The sequence below is a fragment of the Giraffa tippelskirchi genome, chromosome 7 (genome assembly GCF_054371585.1).
Source record: "Giraffa tippelskirchi isolate mGirTip1 chromosome 7, T2T-mGirTip1v1.2.pri, whole genome shotgun sequence".
NCBI lineage: Eukaryota > Metazoa > Chordata > Mammalia > Artiodactyla > Giraffidae > Giraffa > Giraffa tippelskirchi.
Genome location: NC_137281.1, coordinates 113,037,638 through 113,063,488, shown reverse-complemented (window position 1 = coordinate 113,063,488; position 25,851 = coordinate 113,037,638). Strand labels below are relative to the sequence as shown.

The following is a 25,851-nucleotide window of genomic DNA, read 5'->3' as shown; positions in this document are numbered from 1 at the left end:
AAAGAGCCAGACACAACTGAAGCAACTGAGCACGCATGATGAAAACTGTAGGGTAGCCATTTCCTCTACATGATTCTGCCCTTGCCTGAAAACCCCTGAAAGTCACTGAGACCTGACTTCAATTCCTAGCTCCAACACTCAATAGATTCAATTACTTCACCTCTATGAGCCTCTGTTTCCTCATCTGTGAAATAGGCATGCATAGTAATACATAGCCAGCATTCAGGGCTGCTTTATTATTGTTGCAAATATAAACATAGTACCTGGCACTAAGTAAATACCAATTTTACAACATTCTGTTGCCATCAGCAGTTAAAAATAAATATATTTTTTAAAATTCTAGGGCATTTCTTTAAAAAGAACTCTTCAAAAGATGAACGGTCTCAAAGGGACTCATGTAAGAACGCTTTTCAGAGAACTGGAAAGAAACAGCACGAATACACAGCACTTCCATCCACCCCGCTTTGGCTGTCATTGCAGACTCCAAGCCAGCTCCGTGCCGGCTGCCCCAGGGCCCTGCTGATCAGGGCGCCAGTGCAGGGCCCAGCCTCTGCTGACAGTGTTTCCCTTGTGCTGGGCTCCCATAAAGGCAGCATTATCAAAGGTCTTTCGCGTGGCAGCCTCCTTCGGCTCCAGCTACCAGCACCATTCATCTGGCAACAATGGGGTGGGCTCTTGCTCTGGGTAAATTGCCTTCCACTTCAACTGATGAATTTGTGTGGGCTCCCTTTTGTTTGTTTTCCAGGGGTCAGGATTAATGAACGCTCTTGTGCTTCTGCTGCAAAGGAAAGAAGGAAGGAAAAAGATGTAGAGATGGGGAGGCCTGGGGAAATGGTGAGCCAGAGAATGAAATATATGAATTAGGATTACAGATTCTATTTTTATGTCACAACTGAAATGGCTATGAAGCTGGGTCTGAATGGGGATGAGGATGTCACATTAATAAGTGAAATAAAAAAAAGATCTGCTTTTCTTGTTCCAGTCATAGCCACGGTTTCAGTGATTTGGAGAGAATGGTTCCCATTGCCCAATTTATTTTTTTTACTGATTACTGAATTTTTTACTCTTTAGAGTTTTGTGACGTATGTGGAAGGAGGAAGATGCCTGAAGCTGTAAGTTCTACATTCCATTAAACTAATATTGTATATAACATTCCAATATTATAATAGTCCTATGCTTTTTTTGAGTTGTACTCTAAAGAGCAGTACATCATTAAAAAATCAAACAATGTCACCTATTTAAGCTTCCCCAATAAATAATTTATATAAGAAAATGCAAATGTATGGCCAACTTCAATCGCCCATACATCATAAAAGCCCCCAAACACTACAGTAATTTATGTGGCATGTAACTTACCGCTCCTTGGTACATTTCAATTTCCTTTTCCCCAAAATATGGCATCTGCTTGAAAGGGTTGACTGAGATTAATACGGATCCTATATATGTCTGAATTTAAATCCAGTTAAGGTCTATCATTAATCTTCACAGCTACACATTTTTCGAATTAAGCAACCAGATGTTATCAAGAATTCATAATGATTGTCCCAATGAAAAGCTCATGCGTTTGTTTTCTAAAAGATTACAAATAAAGACAAAAGCAATTACCAAGTAGTTCAGGTTTTGTTCTTCAGGAAGAGTAATGAACTTAATTACCAAGGTGTTACAAAAATAAATCATTACTTTAAGTGAATTGAAACACATTCTCTCAAGACTGGTGACATGCATGGCTAGAAAAAAAAAAACCCAAATGATCAAGGACTAAAAAGAGCAAATGTTTTTTCCTTGGCATCTCTTAGGTATACTGAGAACATATTCATTTACTTGTTTAGTAAACAGAGGGATATAAGATGAACTCAATAGTCCTGCTCTTTAGAAGCCATGGAGAACTGAGTTGTATCCGTAAGTAGAATTTAGAGCAGAAAATTACAAATGCATATAGATCAGGTTTTGGAGAAGGAAATGGCAACCCACTCCAGTATTCTTCCCAGGAAACTTCCAAGGACAGAGGAGTCTGATGGACTACAGTCCATGGAGGTCTCCAAGAATTGGACACAACTGGGCATCTGAGCATAGATCAGGTTTAGGGAAGAAGGTGTTATTTATGTATGGGAAATTTTGGAAGGCCCCTCAGAAGAAAACGTGTTACTTACGTTCCCAAAATGAAGTGTTATTATAACATACAAAATATTTCTATTTATCATTCAACAATCAACTAGTTCGAATTGGATGTCTACAACTTGCCAGACACTGTTACATATGCTGGGGATATACAGCAGTGGACAAAACAGAGAGAACAGATATAAAAATATCATTAAAAAATGCAAACATCAACAAAAAAGACAATATACACAATACTCAAAATTGTTTCTTTTAATCAATGACTTCAAAATGTTTAGAAATTTTGCAGTTAAGAGTGTAAAGCTGGGACTTCCCTGGTGGTCCAGCGGTTAAGACTCTGCCTCACAATGCAGGCGACCTTTCGATCTCTGCACAATGCACCTTTCCATCTCTGAAAGCTTTGAGATTTCCTTCCCCAAGGGGACATTTATATATTAGGACCTGAGTGTCAAATAGAGCAACACAGGAAAGTTTGATCAGATTACCAAGCTCCCTACACCCAGTTCTATTCTACTCTGGCCTTGGGCAAGTCTCATCTCTAAGTGGTGGTCACTGGCTGCGGCTGCTGCTGCTGCTAAGTCGGTTCAGTCGTGTCCGACTCTGTGCGACCCCATAGACGGCAGCCCACCAGGCTCCCCCGTCCGTGGGATTCTCCAGGCAAGAACACTGGAGTGGGTTGCCATTTCCTTCTCCAATGCATGAAAGTGAAAAGTGAAGTCGCTCAGTCGTGTCTGACTCTTAGTCACCCCATGGACTGCAGCCTACCAGGCTCCTCCAGCCATGGGATTTTCCAGGCAAGAGTACTGGAGTGGGTTGCCATTGCCTTCTCCAATTGGATGATGGGGTAAATAGAACCTACTTGATAGGTTTTGTTATGAGAATTAAGCAATACAGTATCAAATGCTCAGCACAATGTCTGATATGTAGTAGAGGCAATTTCCTTAATTCATATACTTCAAGATGCTCACCGTGTCACCTCTGAGAAGCAGTGTTAGTATTATTGAACACAAATGAGTCAAGTGTGGAATGGATCATATAATATTTAAAAAATAATATTTATACATGAAGGGGAGAATGGGGAATGATTTGGCTGCAATTTTGCTTTTTCACTAAACAGAAAGATTTTCAGACTCAAAAGGGCTGATTGTGAAATATTGGGTTGGCCAAAAAGTTCGTTCAGCCAACCCAGTAGCAGTAGAGAAGATAGGTCCCTTTTCACAGCACACCCAGATGCACCCTGCACTGCTCAGATGCAGGGGCAGACCAAGGCACTGAAAGAAAATGCAGATGAGGCAGTGAATCATAACTGAAAATCACTCCAGAATCATGGAAGAAGGGCCAAGAGAAAATGTGGTTCCAGGTGCAGAAGTCAGAGGAGGCCAACAACAGATTAGTAGCCGACTTTTTTTGAGGTAAGATTTAGAATAGATTTATTGTTAGATTTAGTAAGCAGATTATAAGTGTGCATGGTGTTACAGCCAAGACTCAACAAGTGTTGATAAAAACACTGATCGAACACATACATGTATAGATGGCATCAATCTAAGCTTCTGATGACAACCTTGATACTATTTTAATCCAATTTTACTAGGAGGAAACTGAGACATGAGAAATTTTCAATATTCAGAAAATACAGCATTACTATGATCACATTCATTTCAGAAGAGGGAGATGTCTATGCCTACATCTGGAGAATGGGTGCTTCTTCCTTAGCTGTAAAGGGACTACTATGAATGCCACCTGAATGAACTGATCACTGCATTCAGAGAACCAAGAGCTGCCAGAGGGAGACTGGAAAGAGTGTACTCATTGGAAAAGACTCTGATGCTGGGAAAGATTGAGGGCAGAAGAGAAGGGGGCAACAGAGGATGAGATGGTGGGATGGCATCACCAACTCAGTGGACATGACTTTGAACAAACATCAGGAGATAGCAAAAGACTGGGAAGCCTGATATGCTGCAGTCCATGGGGTCATAAAGAGTCGGACACAACTTAGCGACTGAACAACAGAGAAGAGACTTCCTTGATGGTCCAGTGATTAACACTTTGCCTTCCAATGCAGTGGGTGCCGGTTCCATCCCTGGCTGGGGAGCTAAGAACCCACATGCCTCATGGCCAAAAAACCAACCCATTAAACAGGAGCAGCATTGTAACAAATTCAACAAACACTTTAAAAATGGTCCAAATCAAAAAAAAAAATCTTAAAAAAAAAAAAGAGTTGCTAGAGGACCTGAGCCATAGCAGCAAATATGGAAAACTCAGCAGTGGCCACAGGACTGGAAAAAGTCAAGTTTTCATTCCAATTCCTAAGAAAGGCAATGCCAAAGGATGCTCAAACTACCGCACAACTGCACTCATCTCACACACTAGCAAAGTAATGCTCAAAATTCTCCACGCCAGGCTTCAACAGTACCTGAACCATGAACTTCCAGATGTTCAAGCTGGTTTTAGAAAAGGCAGAGGAACCCGAGATCAAATTGCCAACATCTGATGGATCATAGAAAAAGCAAGAGAGTTCCAGAAAAACATCTATTTCTGCTTTATTGACTATGCCAAAGCCTTTGACTGTGTGGATCACAATAAACTGTGGAAAATTCTGAAAGAGATGGGCATACCAGACCACCTGACCTGCTTCTTGAGAAATCTGTATGCAGGTCAGGAAGCAACACTTAGAACCTGACATGGAACAACAGACTAGTTCTAAATAGGAAAAGGAGTACGTCAAGGCTGTATATTGTCACCCTGATTATTTAACTTATATGCAGGGTACATCAAGAGAAATGCTGGGCTGGATGAAGCACAAGCTGGAATCAAGATTGCCGGGAGAAATATCAATAACCTCAGATATGCAGATGACACTACCCTTATTGCAGAAAGCCAAGAAGAACTAACGAGCCTCTTGATGAAAGTGAAAGAGGAGAGTGAAAAAGTTGGCTTAAAGCTCAACGTTCAGAAAACTAAGATCGTGGCATCTGGTCCCATCACTTCATGGCAAATAGATGGAGAAACAGTGGAAACAATGGCCAACTTTATTTTTTTGAGGGCTCCAAAATCACTGCAGATGGTGACTGCAGCCATGAAATTAAAAGACGCTTGCTCCTTGGAAGAAAAGTTATGACCAACCTAGACAGCATATTAAAAAGCAGAGACATTACTTTGCCAAAAAAGGTCTGTCTAGTCAAGGCTATGGTTTTTCCAATGGTCATGTATGGATGTGACAGTTGGACTATAAAGAAAGCTGAGCACCGAAGAATTGATGCTTTTGAACTGTGGTGTTGGAGAAGACTCTTGAGAGTCCCTTGGACTGCAAGGAGATCCAACCAGTCCATCCTAAAGGAAATCAGTCCTGAATGTTCATTGCAAGGACTGATGCTGAAGCTGAAACTCCAATACTTTGGCCACCTCATGCAAAGAGCTGACTCATTTGAAAAGACCCTGATGCTGGGAAAGATTGAGGGCAGGAGGAGAAGGGGACGAGAGGATGAGATGGTTGGATGGCATCACCGACTCAATGGACGTGAGTCTGAGTAAACTCCAGGAGTTGGTGATGGACAGGGAGGACTGGCGTGCTGTAGTCCATGGGGTTGCAAAGAGTCGGACACAACTGAGCGACTGATCTGAACAGAACTGAACCCAACCTTGGTTCTCCAATAAATAAATCTGGGTTGGAGGCAACTCCAATAGGAGTTGAACTCCTATAGGAGGCAACATTTTTTTTTTTTACTGTTAATAATCTGCTATGTTGCTATGTGAAAAGAAAAAGTCTTGATTTTTCACTAAGTAGTCTATATAAATTCTGGCAAGGAGATGTTCAGAGAAAAAAAATTTCTTTTGGAGTACTCTAGGCCAATCATGAATCAGTAGTGATTCAGATTGGAAGAAGGATCTTAGTAGGACTTCATGGGAAGTATTATTTGAGCAGGGACTCCTGAACAGCAAAGTTTGGTTTGAAATGGATAATGTAGCTCCTATCTTGGCCAAGTAGCTACAAATTTACTTAAATCAGAATGGAGACAAGAGAATTTGATTTGGAATTTAAAAGAAACAAACATATTTTTCCCACCTGCCTGGGTCTGCAGACACCTCAGCTCCTTTCAAGAGAGCACAGGTCTTCTACTGGGTTGGGCCACTTTCCAGGTAACTCCAATACTCACTCCCACTCCTTGCTGCATAATTCAGGTGTGCCTTTGGAAAAAGCTGTTCCATCACTGTCTCTACCCACACAACTTTTGGCTAGAAAGGTGTGGCCCAAGGCTAACTTTCAAATTGTATGGAGATACACAAGGCTATGATTTAAAAAAAAAGAAATAAAATAAATGCCATCTTATTATTGCCAACAGAATATGCAAGACAGAAGAGAGCCAATAGATCTTTAACTGACTGGCTCCCAAATGTTTGTCCGTGGATCCATAAGCTTTCATTGATCTGCAACAAGAATGACAAAAAGAGAAACACTGCCCTCAATTTGTCATAAAGTCCAATTTTTCAGTATAAAGGGCCATCCTTTACTCTTAAACTATTTCCTTTCTATTTTGGAGGGTGTTAAAATATTCTTTCTTTTATGAAATGTGATGGTAGCACAGCTTCTATAAATTTGTTTTTAATGGTCTTATAAGGAAAAGTTTAACTTCTTTTATTTAGAATAGGTCATACTCTATTTTATTTTTTAAACTTTAAACTTTTTATTTTGTTTTGGGGTATAGCCAATTAACAATGTTGTGGTAATTTCAGGTAAACAGTGAAGGGACTCAGCCATACATACACATGTATCAATTCTCCCCCAAGCTCCCTTCCTATCCAGGCTGGCCCATAACACTGAGTAGAGTTCCATGTGCTATACAACAGGTCCTTGTTGGTTATTCATTTTGAATATAGGAGTGCGTACATGACCTTCCCAAACTCCCTAACTATCCCTTCCCCCTGGCAACCATACATTTGTTTTCTAAGTCTCTGAGTCTCTTTCTGTTTTGTAACAAGAGTTTAACTTTTTTAAAAAACATTTCAACAGCCAGTGAATTCCCTCTAACTGTCCACAATGATCTAGTCAACCTCTCTGGATTCATCACTGAGGTGGGGCAGGGAGGTGAGGTGACGTGTGAAGTCACATATGTGGAAATGATGGAACCTGAGCCCTTGGCTCTGGCCATCAGACCCACATTCATCTCACTGCAGCGACACCCCCCCAACCCCAACATGAACCGACAGCAAAGGGCCAAACCTCACTTGGAGCAAGGACGCTGCTTTGAGCTCTGGCTGGTCTGGCACAAGCGTCTCAACTCCTAATTGAAGGGCTGAAAACACCAAGCACACTTGAGTGTGGTCTTTGAGGAAAAACAAGTTTGGAAAAAGTTGGACCCAATGAGGCCATAGTGCTTTGTTCAAGAACTATTTTTGTCAGCCAAGTGGCTGTAAGTGATGTCTCACCAAGCAGAGGGCGAACATAGCAAGGTTTCCCTCCTATATTTTAGAACTGAAATTGTAAGAAGGGTGGCGACACTTCGGAAAAATAGACAGGAAATGAAACCTTCCTGTCTTAGGATAAATAACTGAAAAAATGGGTTTTCCTTGGTTGACAGCATTTGTATTTTCTAAGCAGATTTTTTTTCTACTGTGGAACAAAGAAATGTGCCATCAGCCTGAATGCATTAACCATTGATTGTTTCAAAGGCTAACCTTCAGCACAAGACAATGCGCTGCTATTAGATGCAGAAGAGGTCAAATGAACAATATTATAACTAAATCTAAAGTTGAATCTCTTCTTATCCTCACTATTGAGCTTAGAAGAGGGGGGAGAACTCATTTACAATACTAATGTGACCCTATCATAATAATATTCCCTTGGCATTGAACTGATAAAGGAGGCTCTTATCTCCTATCAGAGGAAAAGATTCACAGTTAGACCCTTGGTATTATTTCATAAACATCCAAAAGAGCCACCAAGCTTCCTCAAAGCTGAAAGCTGCTCTGTGCTATTGCCGGAAAGCACACTGATGTCGAATTTCTCATACACTGAGTGGGCAGAGATTTCTACAACACAAAGTCTATTAGTGGTCAACTAACTCATTTCCTTGGTAGAACACATGATTAGTCATTCATTGATTCAAACACATTAATTCAAAGACTGGGAATCAGCCCCCTCTGTGTGAGTCATTTTAGAATTCTGCTGTCTGAATATAAAAAGCAAGTCTTCATAGTCAACAAATTTTTAACAAACACTTAATATAATGCACCATGCCAAGAATTATGTGGGAAAGAAATAAACAATGTAGGATGGTGCCATTTCTTAGCTAAAATTAACAAGAAGGCACATGCATGTATACACATGTCTTGTTGTTATTTATTCCACCAGGGAAGCCCATACATGTGTCTATATGTGATTAAACTGAAAATATATTAGGTTAATAGGAGCAAACCTTATATGGTGGGAATTTCAGAGGATTTTAGTGTTCTCCTTTCTAGTTAACTGCATTTTGTAAATCATGTTAAATGAACATTTATTGCTTTAAAGTGTTTTTTTAACTTTACTTTTTAAAAGATATGTAAAGGACACAATCCCTGTTGTTAAGGGATTTCTAGTGTTTTAGGGGTAAATGACCATAGGGGAAAAGCGAATCTGACTGGGTTGATGATGCACTGCTGCTAACCACTGACATTTTTTTCTTTTCTTACCCAGCTGATCAAAAACCATGTCTATATAAATAATGAGCCCATGTTCTAAGAACATTCCAATAAATAATGAGTTCAACTACATTCATTGGAAATTAGCCTTTTACAAGCTTGTCAATAAACCAATCCTCCCTTTAAAAGTTTCTATGGTAAAACGTATCTGAATGTCCAAAAAGCAACTTTATAATTGAGTTTTTGGAACATAATTCAGAAATATGAGAGAACTTGTACACTTACCTCAATGTATGATAATAATAACTAATACTAACCATGTATTCACTGTATTTGTTATTTCATTTCATCCTAAACAGCCTCATGTAGGAGTTTTTACCATCACTTCCATTTTACCGGTCAGAAAATCAAGGAACACAGATCACAAAACTTGTATTAGATCACCAAGCTCATGCAGATTAAGGCTCAAAGCCAGGCTGTCCAGATTCATCCCAACTCTTTCTGGTCCATCATCGGCCAGTTTCCATGGGGCTTGCACACAAAAGTTATTAAAACTTTTTAATGAAAAGCCTAGATAAAGTGAGCATATTTCAACTTTTTTGCCAAATAAAATGAAAACTTACAACTACATACAACTGCTTCCATACAATTAAAGGAAGCTCTGCACAGGTATCTAGGAGTCAGCAAATGTTTCCTGTAAAGGATCAGAGAATAATTAGTTCAGGCTTTATGGATCACAGGGTCTGTTGCAAATACTCAAGTCTGCCACTGTAGCATAAAAGCAGTGGCAGACAATAAGTAGAACAACCAGCATGGCTGCATTCCAATAAAATCCTGTGGTGGGTGGGGTTTTGTCTGTAGGCAGTGGGCTTCCACACCTGATCAAGATGCTATTATAATGTGCTTAATGAATCCAAATATATCTATTAATACTTAAAAGCAGGGGTTTAGGGATCTAACTACCCAGATAATTGGTAAAATTTCCTATGGTAATCAAGAAACAGCACAGTATTGGATAGAAACATCCAAGTAACTTGGAATAATGTTTATTAGCATAAATACATGGTAAGCTGAGTTCCTTCCTCATCAATGATGGAAATGATGCAAAACTACTGCTGCATATTTATGGATGCTTTTATCTAAGAGTCAGAGTAAAGTCGCTCAGTCGTGTCCAACTCTTTGCGACCCCATGGACTGTAGCCTACCAGGCTCCTCGGTCCATGGGATTTTCCAGGCAAGAGTACTGGAGTGGGTTGCCATTTCCTTCTCCAGGGGATCTTCCCCACCCAGGGATCGAACCCAGGTCTCCCACATTGTAGGTAGACGCTTTACTGTCTGAGCCACCAGAGAAGCCCCCTAAGAGTCAGAGGAGTGGTGTAAATAATACACAGAAGCTACAGATGTAAAGACTTGACCTCCCCAAGGTTTAGAGGTTAAAACCTAAAAATGTATGTTACAATGGTTGCAAAGACTCCACTTTTAATGGCCATGCAGAAAACCACACCCTCAGAAGCCACCAGTAGCATCACCACCAAGAGCCACCAAGAGCATAAACTTTCTGACACTACTATACAGATTTTATAGACCCCTGCTTGTCTATGACCAACTCTGCAATAATTATACTAAAATAACTTTACATAGTTGCACCAAACAGAACTCCTGAATTCTGTAGGAACTTAAGCAACTATCATAGCTCTCCATGAAGTTTATAATCAAGTCAACACACATTTGAATCAAATTTCCGTTCTGAATGTTTTCCAGTCCTACCCAAAATGGCATCTGGCAAGCTAAGACTGAAACATAAAGCACAACTCAAGAATGTCAGTCATTTTCAGTAATTGATCTTCGCTTCTCTTGTTTCTTTTAGTAAACATAAGAATGGAGAAAAACAGGCAAAATGGCATGTTTTTTGCATGAGGCAATCTATTTTAAACCTTTTAGGTCTGGACTTAACAGTCTCTGCTTTGCAATTAGGGAACATTATCAGTAGAATTCTGCAGATCAGGACATTCTTTAGGAAGAGCACAGGTTTTAGACAACATGTGCATGGCTAGAGCACATCAAAGGTACAGTGCCATGGACTGAAATAGAGAATACTGGCTTCATCTTTTTGTTTTCCCCAGTGTGGCACTTGGGATCTGAGTTCGCTGACCAGGGATTGAACCTGTGCTCCCTGCAGTGGAAGCACAGAGTCATAACCACTAGATCTCTGGGGAAGTCCTTGGCTGCATCATGATTTTGATGCAGGAAAAAACTTTAAAAACACCAGGAAAAAACTTTAGCCCCATAGCACTGAAACATATAATTACCATATGTAAAATAGCTAGTGGGAAGTTGCTATATAACACAGGGAGCTCAACCCAGTGCTCTGTGACAACCTAGAAGGATGGAATGGGGGGAGGCAGAGAGGGCAGTTCAAGAGGGAGGTGTGTTAATCACTCAGTCGTGTCCAGCTCTTTGTGACTCCATGGACTGTAGCCCGCCAGGCTCCTCTGTCCATGGGATTCTCCAGGCAAGAATACTGGAGTCAGTTGCTATTCCCTTCTCCAGGGGATCTTCCCAACTGAGGGATTGAACCCAGTCTCCTGCACTGCAGGCAGATTCTTTACCATCTGAGCCACAAGGGAAGCCAAGAGGGAGGGGATATATGTACACTTGTGGCTGATTCTGGTTGTTGTATGGTAGAAACCAACACAATATTAGAAAGCAAACGTCCTCCAATTAAAAATAAATTAAAAAAAAGAAAAACAACTTTAGCACCATCTTTGCCCTTCCCACAGCCTGAATCAAGCAACCAAAAGCACAAAGCCACATTCTGAAATAGTGAAAATGACTTGAACACATAAGCATCAGTTTGGAATTTCAGATGGTCTCTTACTTAGATGTCATCTTATTAAGATGACACGTCCGAAGAAACCAATAAAGGATACAAAAATGTAGTCATCCATGTATCTCTTCTTTAGATTCTCCACGATGGCATTCTCTGTGATCTTGGAGAGCAAGACCATGTCATCCACGCCACTGTGCTTGACGTTGTGGCTCTGCCAGTGATACCGGTAGGCTCCTTTGCTTCCCTGCAAATGGAAAACACACAATTATGAGGATGGTTTATTTTCTCCTGGAGGGAAAAAAACTGCCACTAAGTTCCCAAATATTCCTTATATCAAATAAGAACACGCAAAGCAAACAAATATCTTTCTATCTAGATTCAGATTTCAGCTTTGCCACCTAAGTGAAGCAGGGAAAAGTGATCTAAGCTTTTGTGTCACTTAAGTTTTTCTCTTTAAAAAAATGGGAAAAATAAGACCCAGTTCACAGAGTTGCTGTAAGGATTAAATAAAGCAACACGTAAAGCACTGTGCAATATCCAGAGTACGGCACAGTAAATGATCAATAGGCTTGGATAATTCCTTCAAGCCTACTGTTTTGTAGAATTGACTGGCAAAATAAGCAATGAAATAGAAACATTCCAGACTTGTTTTGCAAATTATTTGACAGAACTCAGAAGTGGGAAGAACATGTATCCCACAATAGTTATGTCATGTGGTCATAATTTCTCAAGCCATCTGAATTGCTTTCCATCCATAAACTTATCACTGTTGATGCAATATTAACTTTCCACATTCAAAGATCGGCCTTCCCAGGTAGCTCAGTGCATACAGAATCTGCCTGCAATGCAGGAGACACAAGAGATGCAGGTTCGATCCCTAGGTCAGGAAGATCTCCTGAAGAAGGGCATGGCAACCCACTCCAGTATTCTTGCCTGGAGAATCCCATGGACAGAGGAGCCTGGTGGGCTACAGTCCATAGGGTTGCAAAGAGTCAGACACAACTGAAGTGACTGAGCATACACACATACATTCAAAAGATAAGCTACATTTTGATGACTGATCATACATGGAAATGGACAGGATGGCCTAAAATGAACAAAGAACATGCTAGGGACAGAAGAACTTCATCTGATCCCACAGCCTCCTTGGCTAGGTAGAGCCCTTGTCTGCTTACTGGATTTATAACTTAACACCAGGGGTGGCTCTGAGCACCAGATAGGATTTCCTATCACTTGGCATTTCTGCCATGGGATCCCCATGTGTTGGGCTATGTGCCACGCCCTGGGGTTAAGGGCCGATGCGAACACCATGGTGGCTGCACTCAGGGAGCTTCTGAAGGACACAAGATATCCACCAAATTAATCATAATTTGTGCGTCAGCAACAGTCAATATGTAAACATGTATAAAATGGGTGTTCCAGGTGTGGGTGGCGAGTCCTTTGCCCCGGGAGAGACAGAAACCACTTCGTGGAGAAGGTGCCATGAGAAATGGATCTATAATATTTTGAATTTGCCAGACAAGACTAGACAAAGAAGGATGTTCATTATAATCTACACTCACAGGCAATAAAAAAAGCCAATGCATATGAAATAATGACAAATAACACATGACAAGATATTGGAAGGCTCTTTCTTCCCTTGGAGTTCTCCGTACATTCTACTGGACATGTCGCACGCTGGATCAGGGTGGTGGGCACTGAACTGAACAAGACTGGCTCCTCTCCCTCCTCAGGAATTCACTTTTGGGGGGAGTTTACTTTTGTGGGAGGGAGTCTGAATAAAGAAGAAAAAAAATGTCTGAACAAGGGTATCTAGAAAGGCCACCTGTCAAATGTCAAAAGTAGGATGAGAAAAGGCAATAGGCTCTTTGAGAGAAGGGGGAGGTGGAAGGAAACAAGATAGGTAACATTTTAAATTTCCCTTTAAAAAACTGCATAATGTTTTCTCTGCAGGAGATATGGGTCCTTCGATAACAGCAAATTCTAAGAGTTTCTGGGAAAGCAATTATTATAAAACCAGCCAAAGAAGGGGCCATCATGGGAAAAGCACAGCGCCACAGGTTCAAGCTCCAAAAAGGGGTTCGGGAAGGCTTGCCACCCATGCTGCCTTGCAAAGGGAAATCATTACATGATATATTTGACTTTCTCAGAACCACATGCAGCATCAGTTCTACAAAATTACCTCAAACCTCACCACTCTCCTTCCTCTTGTGGCAAAACAGAAAGCACTGGCCACAGGATGACTCACTGGATCTCAGTCGAAGGTCCACAGTCTATTTCCAACCAGATAAAGATTCCTGGAGACTCCTCTGCCCTCCCTCCTTTTCCAGCTTGAATATTCTTTCTGGACGCCTGCAAACTTACTATGGAGAGAAAACTAAGCTCCTGGAATAATTAACCAGTATGTGAGTTTCAACACCAATAAATATACATCTACTTAAAAGAGGGCCAAAATGTTATTTTCTCTTTAAAAATAGAAGCACAGTTGAACAAAACAGGAGGGCTACTAATAAGTTGTTATTTAACATCTACAAAGGGCAAGAAATGGAGGAGCTCTATGTCACAGTGTATGTGTTTGTACTGATCCACAGAAATGCCTTCTCAATGTAACCCAAGTCTGTCTTGGTGTCCAATCTAACTGTCTTTTCTCTCTCTCTCACTGCAGAGTGATATATTACTGTCTGTCCCAACTCAAAGGCAGTGTCCTCTTTCTATTGGCAGTTACTTCCCAGCACAACAGAACTCCTTGTGTGGAGTTTCAAATATTCCTCCACACAAAAAAAGTTCCCCTGGCTGGTTCTCCAGACTTCTATCTACAAGAGGATAAGGAACCAATAGAATGAGTGACAGTTACTATGAGCAAGGCAGTGAGTCATTTGATTTGAGGCAATTGCTCTTTTGGCCATTCCAAACAACACTAAGAGCGAGAGGGAGCAATCGGAGCTTTCATGGGGGAAGGCTGACCTACCCAGGGTGCCAGGGGCAAGGTCAGAACCCACGCATGGGTAAATAAAAGCTGGGAGAGGGCTGGGCTGGGCAGTTCTAGCAGAGGGTGAGAACTGGATCAGGGAGCCTGGAAACCAAACAGGGATGCACAGGCTTCCAGTCCAGCCCAGGGAAGCTTAAATGTTCCCCACAGCGAAAAAGAACAACAGTTTTCTGTTTTCCTGTAGGGGACCATAGAGTTTGATCACACAGTGACTTTCCCAGAGGCCTTCCTTGGAACAGTCACTGACAGGGAGTAAGCGGGGAATGGAGTGGGAAATGGTTGTCATCTTACAACCCTGGACAATATCCTCGGAAGCAGAAGCTGAAAGTTGCCATCAGATCACAAACTATGGTCATAGAATTATGTGGATAAGAATGGTGCTCCTGGGGGCACAGAACCTCAACCCCTTTGCTTCTTTCTCCTGCCCCTGACTGGGAGGGGAGGGGCAGGACCTGAGGGACATCCCCATCTGGGTGAGGAGGGACATCTTTCCTCATGGCCGCGGTCCAGGCTACTAGGCCAGCATTCTTCTCTTCTATGGGCTTTCTGGGTGGGTAACACCTTTTTGTTTCCCCACCAGAAAAGGAAATATTTGAATAAGTAGGGGCACTCAGCAAGGTATTTCATTTCCTAACAGCTCTTGGTGAGTGAAGCACTGCTGTACAAAGGACAGGAATGTGGTTGCTGATGCCCCAGCTAAGAAATGATAATAATAATGATAATAACAATGATAATGATGATGATGATAAAAGGTCACTCCTAACCCTGCCAACAGTTACAAGTTCTGAACGAGGAGGACTTCCCTGGGAGTCCTGTGGTTAAGTCTCCACACTTCCAGAGTAAGGGGCATGGGTTCAATCCCTGGTGTGGGAACAAGGATTCCACATGCTGTACAGTGTGGCCAAGAAAGAAAAAAAAAATATATGAACAAGATACTTCCCACTAGATAAAGATTGAGTGCAGATTTTCTCAGGTCCATAATTACTTTCTAATTATGAACCAGCTGAATAAAAAGCATAGATTCATATTCAAGTTTTAAAACATGGGGTTCACCCACATCCACATAATGGCCTGGTGTACTCCTCACATTTAAGAGGTGGCATCAAGACACAGAAGTACCTCACGCGGAGGAAGAAGCCAGTGCACTGATTTTGAAAGGCGGAGTGTCATGAACTGGTGTGTGTTCAGCAGGGTGGGGACCGGGATGAGCAAAGGTGAGTCAGCGAACAAAGGCAGGTACTGTCCTGAAAGCCAACCTCCCACAAAGAGGCCCCCAGGCAGCCCTGCCCACAGCCGGGGCACTGTCACACTCTCACTAGTGTCTCTGAGCATTTTTCTTCTTTGGTTCATCCCGGAGGGAGGAGATGATCATATACTAGGTAACTTTACTTCTTGAAGTGCCCTTAAGATGCCCAGGAAAGGGAGGCCATCAAACATGCTGTGTAAACACAAGAGGCTCAGTGTTGGGCAGGGCCTAGGGGAGGGGTGGCCACACACACCCTTGCTCTCTTGTAGGGAAAGTATTTGTTGTTGTTCAGTCACTTGTGACCCCACGTTCTTCACTGTCTCTTGGAGTTTGCTCAAAATCATGTACATTGAGTCAATGATGCCATCCAACCATCTCATTCTCTGTCGTCCTCTTCTCCTCCTGCCCTTAATCTTTCCCAGCATCGGGGTCTTTTCCAATGAGTTGACTCTTTGCATCAGGTGGCCAAAGTATTAGAGTTTCAGCTTCAGCAACAGCCCTTTGAATGAATATTTAGGTTGATTTCCTTTAGGATTGACTGGTTTGACCTCCTTGCAGTTCAAGGAACTCTCAAGAGTCTTCTGCAGCACCACAGTTCAAAAGCATCAATTCTTTGGCACTCAGCCTTCTTTACGGTCCAACTCTCACATCCATACACAACTACAGGAAAAAGCATAGCTTTGACTATACAGATCTTTGTCAGCAAAACGATGTCTCTGCTTGTTAATACACTGTCTAGGTTGGTCATAGCTTTTCTACTAAGGAGCAAGTGTCTTTTAATTTCATGGCTGCAGTTACCATCTACAGTGATTTTGGAGCCCAAGAAAATAAAGTCTGTTACTGTTTCAACTGTTTCCCCATCTATTTGCCATGAAGTGATGGGACCAGATGCCATGATCTTAGTCTTCTGAATGTTGAGTTTTAAGTCAGCTTTTTCACTCTCCTCTTTCACCTTCATCAATAGGCTCTTTAGTTTCTCTTTGCTTTCTGCCATTAGGGTGATGTCACCTGCATATCTGAGGTTATTGATATTTCTCCCGGGAATCTTGATTCCAGCTTGTGCTTCATTCAGCCCGACATTCTGCAGGATGTACTCTGCATGTAATGTAAATAAGCAGGGTGACAGTATACAGACTTGACGTACTCCTTTCCCAATGTTGAACCAGTCCTTTGTTCCATGTCCAGTTCTAACTGTTGCTTCTTGATCCACATACAGATTTCTCAGCAGGCAGGTAAGGTGGTCTGGTATCCCTATCTCTGTAAGAATTTTCTGGTTTGTTTTGATCCACAGTCAGAGGCTTTAGGGACTCTCAAGAGGCTTCTCCAGCACCACAGTGTGAAAACATCAATTCTTTGGCGCAGTATCGTTAAGAGAGTTGTGTGGGACTAGGGATAGAAACTAAAGTCACACAGACCAATACACTGTTAACTAAACAGAAATAACGGGCATACTCTCTTTGATCCAGCACCTTTATTTTAAAGAATTCACCTTAAAATCTACCAAGGATGCCAAGATGTATACACAGGGTTCTTCACTGCAGCGAAGTGTGTAATGGGGAAAAGTGGACACAGGATTTGAAGACCTATCAGATCATGGCCCACCCTGAGAGGAGTTCCACGTCATCACTGGAAGGAATCTGCCTGTGTTGACTTGGAAAGTTCTTCAAGACCCACAGATGTATGAAAATAGCAATCAGTATATGAATTAAGTATTGAATGACTGCAGTAAGTATTGAATGACACATTAAAAGACATGTGTTGTAATTGTTTTCTTGAAAGATACACAAGGTTCCATCAGGGAGAAGGCCTGGAGAGAAAAGGTGACATTTACTCTCCATTTTAAACTTGGCAGCACAGTGTACTTTTTTATTGCTGTTTTAAACCATATGCATGTGTAAGTAAAATTTAAAAATAAACAAGTGTTGGGGACTTCCCTGCTGGTACAATGGATAAGAATCCACCTGCCAGTGTAGGGGACAAAGGTTCGATCCCTGGTCAGGGAAGATTCCACATGTCGTGGAGCAACTAAGCCCATGTGCCACAAATACTGAGCATGCATGCTGCAACTACTGAAGCCTGTGTGCGTAGAGCCCGTGCTCCACAACAAGAAAAGCCACTGCAATGAGAAGCCAGCACACTGCAACTAGAGAGTGGCCTCTGTTCACTGCAACTAGAGAAATGCCCCCAAAAAGCAACAAAGACCAGTGCAACCAAAAATAAGTAAATTAATTAATAAATACAAAATAGAAGTGTTGAATATGATGCCAATGAAATCAAGCAGTTTCTGGGGATGGTGATTTCCAAAAACCTGGGACTAGAATGCCCCCAATGTTAAAAGCAGGTGACCCCCAAAGAGAGAGAAACCATATTCTTATTGTCAACAATGGACAATGGGTAATGCTCTGGCCTGCGGATGAGCTGAACTTGTTTTTTAATGGGATTTTCTGACCCAGTGACTCATAACAGGAAAGGCATGGACATCTAATTCTCTGGTAGATGTTCCAATCTTTTTAATTGACAGTCTGGGTATTCTACTTTTTGCAGTTCTGCTGTTTGACTGGAATAAAACACTTCCATTGCAAATGATGGAAAAATCAACCATAAATATTTGTTTGTCTATGTACCGGGCACAGTCAGCCAGCATTGTGTTTCAACTTCATGAAACATAGATCACCGCCTGCTCCCATGCCTCCTCACACACATACACTATTTTGGTGGTGTGAAGACGGATATCTGAAGCAAGTATGTGTCGGTGCTAAGCTGCAATGAACAAAGCACAAGGAAGTGGTGTTTCTGGAAGAGTGAGCGCTAGGGGTGAGAAGGGGCAGTCAGGAGCCCACAAAACTCCTAATCCCCTCTGTCCTTACGGTAACTGGGACTGACTCTTACTGAACCCATAAATATATGCCGAAGCTTTATGGTATCTCAATGGATTCTCACAATACCCATAAGATGTGAATATTACAATCATGCCACCATTATTTTACAAATGGGTAAAGTGAGGCCTGGGATTATAACATACCAAGTTGCCTCTGCTTGGAGAGGCTGAGGATGGGAAAGTCCACGGGAGGTTAGCACACAGAGTAGGAGGCCCAATGAATGTAGAAGATGTGTTCATTAGTTTCACTCATGCAGGTACATGTAAACTGATCAAAAGCTGAATATTTGTGCAGCATTTCCACATACATGGCCTCAGTTAATCCCTATGACAAAGGACCAGGGCTGAGACCTGTCATGGGGATTTCTGACTTCCTTTTCTTCACTCTTTCTGCTATACCACAGCTCACTTCCAATACCATTATCAAGGCCAAGTGTGGACACTGGCTCCAGGATCACTAGATCCAGTGGTTTCTAAACCAGGGTTGGCCAGAGTCACCCTTCCTCATTAGGGCAAACCCAATTTATCATCCAAACTAAGGCACTGAGTGCAGAAGGGGATGCTGTTAATAATAAAGCTGGAACAAGAGGCATCAACTGGGACCGTCTCAGGCTGCATAGTTGCATCTGTGACCAACTTGATCCCACAAAAATCACAGGCAACTCTTGGAGACCAGCCCTCCCAGCAAGATCCTCAGGGTCTCCCACAAATCACTAAGCCTCTCTGAGGCTCTCAGGTCCTCTCAGTGGTCTGCTCAGGAGAAAGAGGTTCCTGACATTGCACTGCCCCCAGAGGATAATGACACCAACCTCAAATCCTTCTTGGGGCAGAGTTGGTTTTACATGATGACATGATCGGCGGTAAAGTGTGAATGGTACAGACCAGTCTGGCAACAGTGTCTGGGCTAACTGAGTAGGGGAGAGAAAAAAAGGTTTGGAGGAAAAAAAAAAGGAGAGCGATGATAAGGTGCCCAAATTTGGTTTTAATTTCAACCATCATATTATTAATATAGAATGATATCTCTGTATGGCAAAGCAGTTGTTAAAATGATGCAGTTATTTATCTAAGTGTAGTTTCTGTATGGTTTTACTTCTCTACTGAGTACACAATTTATAAAATGTATACACACATATACAGTTCTTTTCAGTAAAAAAAATTAGATAAGATACAAATAAGGGATAAATACTTTGTACAATGAAATGAAATCTGTGTATAAATGACACTTTTCCCATATTCTCTTGTTATTCTGTGTTAGTTTGTTCATCCCAGCCTGCACCTATAGTAAACTCTTCTTTAAATAACATTGGGCCCTCATCAGGAAAAGAAATACCCTTTCTTTCACTTATTCTGACTGAAATGTGGCTCCCAAAAGGATCACTTTTTATATCAGTGGACAGTTCAAACCTAACATGGTATAAATGAACAGTTAACATATTCCATCAATTCTATCAATAAGATGCATTTTTTTCATATTCTTACAATGTGACATTAGAATGTGTCCTATAACCAATGCTGTATCACAGCTTAACTCTTATAATCAGGAGCATTTTAGGTTTGATGGATTATGGCACAAGACACTTCTGAGGAGCCAGGCCCCATTCTATGCCCTTTACAAATGTGAGGTCACTGTTTAAATCATCAAAGAGATTATGAAGCTTTCAGTTATTCTGGAAGCATTGTACCATGTCCTAATGTCACATCAGGAACTGTGCAGTGGTTTTACTGGTGAGGTTGATCAACTACCCAGTTCTAGAGGGTTTGCTGTGACAATTTTTGTAGCTGTTTTCTCCACCCCCATTCCAAATAGCATACGGGTGAGTGTCCTGGATGACAAGCAGCTCATATCAAACTGCCCACATCAGGTCTCAAGTTTGCAAGGCAAACTTCAGTTTGTAAATGTATATTAGTCACTCAGTGGTGTCCAACTCTTTGTGACCCCATGGACAGCAGCCCACCAGGCTCCCCTGTCCATGGAATTTTCCAGGCAAGAATATTGGAGTGGGTAGCCATTTCCTTCTTTATCAGTTTGTAAAGGCATGTTCAACTTAGACCTCTTCCAATCTAAAAATCTCTTCAGTATTTTTTTAAAAAGTGAAAGTGAAAGCATCCCTGATAACTCAGTTGGAAAGAATCTGCCTGTGATACAGGACACCCCGGTTCGATTCCTGGGTCGGGAAGATTCCCTGAAGAAGGGAAAGGCTACCCACTTCAGTATTCTGGCCTGGAGAATTCCATGGACTGTATAGTCCATGGGGTCGCAAATCGGACACAACTGAACAACTTTCACTTCCCTTTCACTTTCATTAAGATCATTGAAGCAGGAACCCCGCCTCCCTCACCACTGCCCACAAGTGGTTATGTCCACCCCAGGTGGTTGCAATGAGCTCCAGCCTTCATTCATACACACGCTACTCCAGTGTTTGCTGAACTTCATTTTCAACCCCTTTAACAGCTTTCCTCCATCTAAGTGTCACCAGTCCTATGCTTCAAATTTTTATATAAATTGTCCTTTTTAATCTGGCTAAATCCTAAACTAACATCTTCATAAAATCACCAGTTTTATTCTTATATGTGTTAAAATAATAATGAAGATTGACAATATTTCCCTGCTGGTCTAGTAGTTAGGACTCAGCGCTTCCACTGCAGGGGGTACCAGTTCCATCCCTGGTTGAAGAACAAGGATCCTCCATGCTGAGTGGTGTGGCCAAAAAATAATGAAAATTAAGAAAAAAAAGCACACACATAGACACAGGGACCTTACAGTATACCTTGCTGCCATGTCCCTCGCATGAGGGTCCCACTGCCATTCTCTGCTGAGCTTATTCCCACCAATTTCAAATCTAGACATAAAGAATTTAAATGACTTCTATTTCCTAGACGTATTTTTCTCTGCTGTGAGCAATCTCACATGGCAAGACCAGATCCCCCTCTCGACAGCAGATGAGAGGCGAGGTTTCATTTTTACAAGTAGAAACTGTTTTGTGTTCATGTTCCAAATCTCCTGCACTTTCCATCAGGGGTCCCCAGAGCTCTCCTCTAGTCCTCTCACCTGGGCAAACAGCCATACATGGGACGTTTGATCAGTCCCCTGGAGCAATGGCTTGTCCTGAGGCCGACAAGGAAGTTCTCTCTTGGGCACCTACGATTTACTCTTTCTCTCTGGGAAGTGATTCCTGCAAGGATTACCAGCACTGTTCTATCCTTTCCCCCTTCAGTCTCTAGGGTAAACTAGGATAGTGGCCCTCTCCTCTGGGAAAAATACTCTTCTCACACAACAGCTAATTCTCATTACATACTAGCACTATTCTAAACATTTCATACATGATCATTTTTTTCTCCAAGCATGTATTTTTAATTGAAGGAAAACTGCTTCACAATATTATGTTGGCCTCTGCCATCGATCAACATGAGTCAGCCCTACGTATACATATACATGATAATTCATTTAATCCTCACAACCTTATCAGGCAGGAAACTGAAGCATGGAGAAGTTAACTATTAATAACTTGCCCAAACTCAGCAGCTGGGCTTCAAACCCAGGCCAATCAGCTCTCTTTGCACTTAATCATTATACCTACTGCGTCATGTAATAAGGTAAGTGACTGTTGGAAACAGCAATAATGCTAGTGTCCATAGTAATTGTTTTATTGAATGTTCACTGCTTGCCACATATCAACTTTTTTTTCCTCTACAGTACAGCACGAAGTAGATACTTTTATTATTGGTACACACGGTACCTTGTGTAAAGCTCAGCACCTAGGAGTCCCCAAAGGAAGCAGTCTGGTCATTGGCCTTGAGAGCACATTCACTCCTGGCCATGTCCCCAGCCTGCAGATCAGTGCCTGGCACGTAGGCATGCTCAATCAGTACTAGTTGGGCCAGTGAATTCCAGGCAGCTTTGGTTCATCTCAGAACTAAACAGTATCTCTGCTATATAGCACAGGGAACTCTGCTCAATGTTATGTGGCAGCCTGGATGGAAGGGGAGTTTGGTGAGAATGGATACATGCATATGTATGGCTGAGTCCCTTTGCTATCCACCTGAAATTATTACAAAATTGCTTTTTGTTTCTTTCCCCAAACTACAACAATGACAAAGTCTTTGGCGGGGTGGGGGTATATGGACTCTCCTTCACTCTTTTTTTGAATTTTATTTTTTAACACCAAAAATATTTTGTATTGTGGTATAACTGATTAACAATGTTGTGATAATTTCAGGTGAACAAAATGGCTATACTCCAACACAAAATAAAAAGTTTAAAAAAAATAAAAATGAACCATAATGCAAAAAAAAAAGTAATAAATAAGTCTCAGCAAAGGAGGACAAATCCAAAAATAAATAAATAAAAAAATATCTCATTATGGCACCAGTCAGAGGGGGACATGGCGGTGGGGGGGGCGGGGGGGTGGCCCCAAGGAAAAAAGTTTCTGAAGCTTTCCTAATGCCCCTGGCCCAGAAGATCAAAGGGAAGAGAAGTTGCCCCTAAAGACAATTCTCTCTTAACTGTCCACTGTCATCCAGGTAAGGAAAACAGGCTACTTTTGACCACAGAGTGAGGACATTTCAAGCTACAAAAAAAATCAAATGGTTGAAATTCCATTACGTGACAAATGCTCCTTTTACTTCTGTCTCTATTTACATTTTAATCAAACAAATGAAGAGTCACATTGATGTCAGTCTCCGTCTTTTCAGCTGCAGTTCTGCTAGTTTGACAACATGTCAAGCATTTATCAGTCCCTTCAGGGACCTACCTATCATCACTCCTGTTTCCAAGCAGCTGATTACAATGAACAGACTCGGGTTCAAGTATAGGCTCTACCTCTGTGACCTTTGGCAAGGTCAGTTTCATGGAATTTAATTCTTCATAATCCAAGTAGTCTATTAAATACACATATTAATGTGGTTTAGTTTTTGCACCTCTACTGATAGGATTTTGTTTTCTTGGTTAATGAATCTATGACCAAAAGTCCTATCAGACTATGTATCCTAATTTTTGGCTTGAAAATAATAGTCCCTGAAGCAATGGTAGCTGTTCAGTAAATTTCTTAAACTGAATTAAGAAGTCAAAGTAATGATGCAGGCAGACCAGCTAGAACTACTGGCATTGATGGCTCTTGTTCATACTATTAATTGAAATGGAAATAAAAACAGGAAGATAATTGAGCAATTTCTTGTCACTTAAAATGAACTATTACTCTGTACTATGAAAGAAATTCTAATTCAAACGCTGTTTTGAGGAAAAAGAAAAATATGCAAAGATTTAGAAGACTCCAGTAGAATTGATATCGACCTGATTAAAAACAGTCTTCCAGGACTCACTATCATTCACAGCATATTTCTGCACTGATTACAAAACATGTATTATTTATGTCATGCAAAATGGTAGAGGTATGACAACACAAGAAAATCAACTCATTTGGTGTTTTTTTTAAGCATAATTTACCTTTTCTGAAGAATGAACTGTTGGGGCATATACGAATGAGAAAACCCAGGATGAGTGCTTCAGAATGTGGTAGGTGGAGGGAAGGGTCTGGAGTGTGATCAAGGGTATCTTGGGGGCACCGGACAGTCTCTGTCATGGATTAGCCATGGGGGAAACTGAGTCCAGGATAGAAGCCAAGTTCAGGAATGAGAGGTGCCCCTCAAGCACCACAGTCAACAATGAAGAAAGAAATACAGAATTGAGAAATGCCTTCAGCATCTTCTCCAGGTTTTGGCAAGGGCATATCTAGACTCTTTGCTTGATCTGGCCTGACCTGCTGCACAGAGATGCCATGTTCCTCCAGGGGCAAAATGGAGCCATAAATTGTTGGTTTAGGGTACAAACCAGACAGGCTTCCCTGATGGCTCAGTGGTAAAGAATCCACCTGCAATGCAGGAGATGTGAGTTTGACCCCTGGGTTGAGAAGATCCCCTGGAGAAGAAAACAGTAACCCATTCCAGTATTCTTGCCTGGGAAACCCCATGGACAGAGGAGCCTGGTGGACTGTAGTCCATGGGGTCGCAAAGAGTCAGATATGACTGAGCAACTAAGCACGCACACATGAATGTATAAAACAAATAACGAATGAGAACCTACTGTGTAGCACAGGGAACTCTACTCAATGCTCTGTGGTGACCTAAATGGGAAGGAAATCCAAAAAAAGAAGGGATATATCTATACATATATAGGCTTCCATGATGGCTCAGACAGTAAGGCATCTGCCTACAATGTGGGAGACCCAGGTTTGATCCCTGGGTCAGGAAGATCCCCTGGAGAAGGAAATGGCAACCCATTCCAATACTCTTGCCTGGAAAATTCCATGGACAGAGGAGCCTGGTAGGCTACAGTCCATGGGGTCACAACTGAGCAGACACAACTCAGCGGACACGACTGAGCAACTTCACTTTCACTTTTCATGTATACATATAGCTGATTCACTCCGATGTACAGCAGAAACTAAACAACACTGTAAAGCAACTATATTCCAATAAAAAATTAATTAAAAAACTGGATGGCTTGAGCCATGAACAGATGGCTTACAGGTAAAAAAGTGAAGGGTTGAAACAAACTACAAATGAAGAGGCATAAGGATGGGGCACAATACCTCTACATTTACATTCTGACCTGAGCATTTTATAGCTGGAAGGGGCCTTGCCTATTCATCAACCAGCCCAAAGCTCTTACTGTGCAGATAAGGAGGCTTGAGGCCAGAGAGGAGGTATATGTCTGAATGGGCCTTCCAGCTCCTAGTCAGTGGTTGGCTCTCTACCACCAGCCCCTCCCCAGCAAACCTATACGTAGCAAAGGTTTTCATCACCCACAGAAGTTCCAGGAAAAAGAATCAAATGAGTCTAGGCATTTAAATATTTTAAATGTCTCAACTAATAAACATGATCATTTGTGAACCATGACCTTTGAGCAATCAGACTGCATCGGGCCACTGGTGTCCATCCAGATAGTAAATATTTGAAGAGCTTAATTTCTTCTCAGTTTTAATATTAAGATAAATGTGAATCGAAGCTTTAAAACCTTCTCTCTAGTGAGTTACCTTGCAGGCAAAGGTGCAGACCTCACGCTTTGGGGACCACTTTCCTAGAACCCCTTGCCTTCCACCCAAGATATGGGGGGAAAAGAAGTCAAAGCATTGACTTAAAAAATTGGAAACAAGTAGGTAAAGGAGAAAGGCAAT

General features: G+C 41.6%; 1 protein-coding gene across 5 annotated transcripts in view; it reads right to left on the bottom strand.

Annotated features, from left to right (window-relative positions):
• The window catches only part of MYO1E (myosin IE), a 208,803-nt gene that overhangs the window by 105,638 nt on the left and 77,314 nt on the right, over positions 1-25,851 (bottom strand). For all 5 annotated transcript variants that reach the window (XR_014059427.1, XR_014059429.1, XR_014059428.1 and 2 more), the window contains exons 2-3: positions 11,667-11,810; positions 1,357-1,446 (exon numbers count right to left, since the gene is read on the bottom strand). Coding sequence is in view for 2 of the 5 variants with exons in the window: in XM_081510002.1 (XP_081366128.1) it covers positions 1,357-1,446; positions 11,667-11,810 (234 nt within the window). In the remaining 3 variants the exon portion in view is untranslated. The remainder of the gene's footprint in view (positions 1-1,356; positions 1,447-11,666; positions 11,811-25,851) is intronic.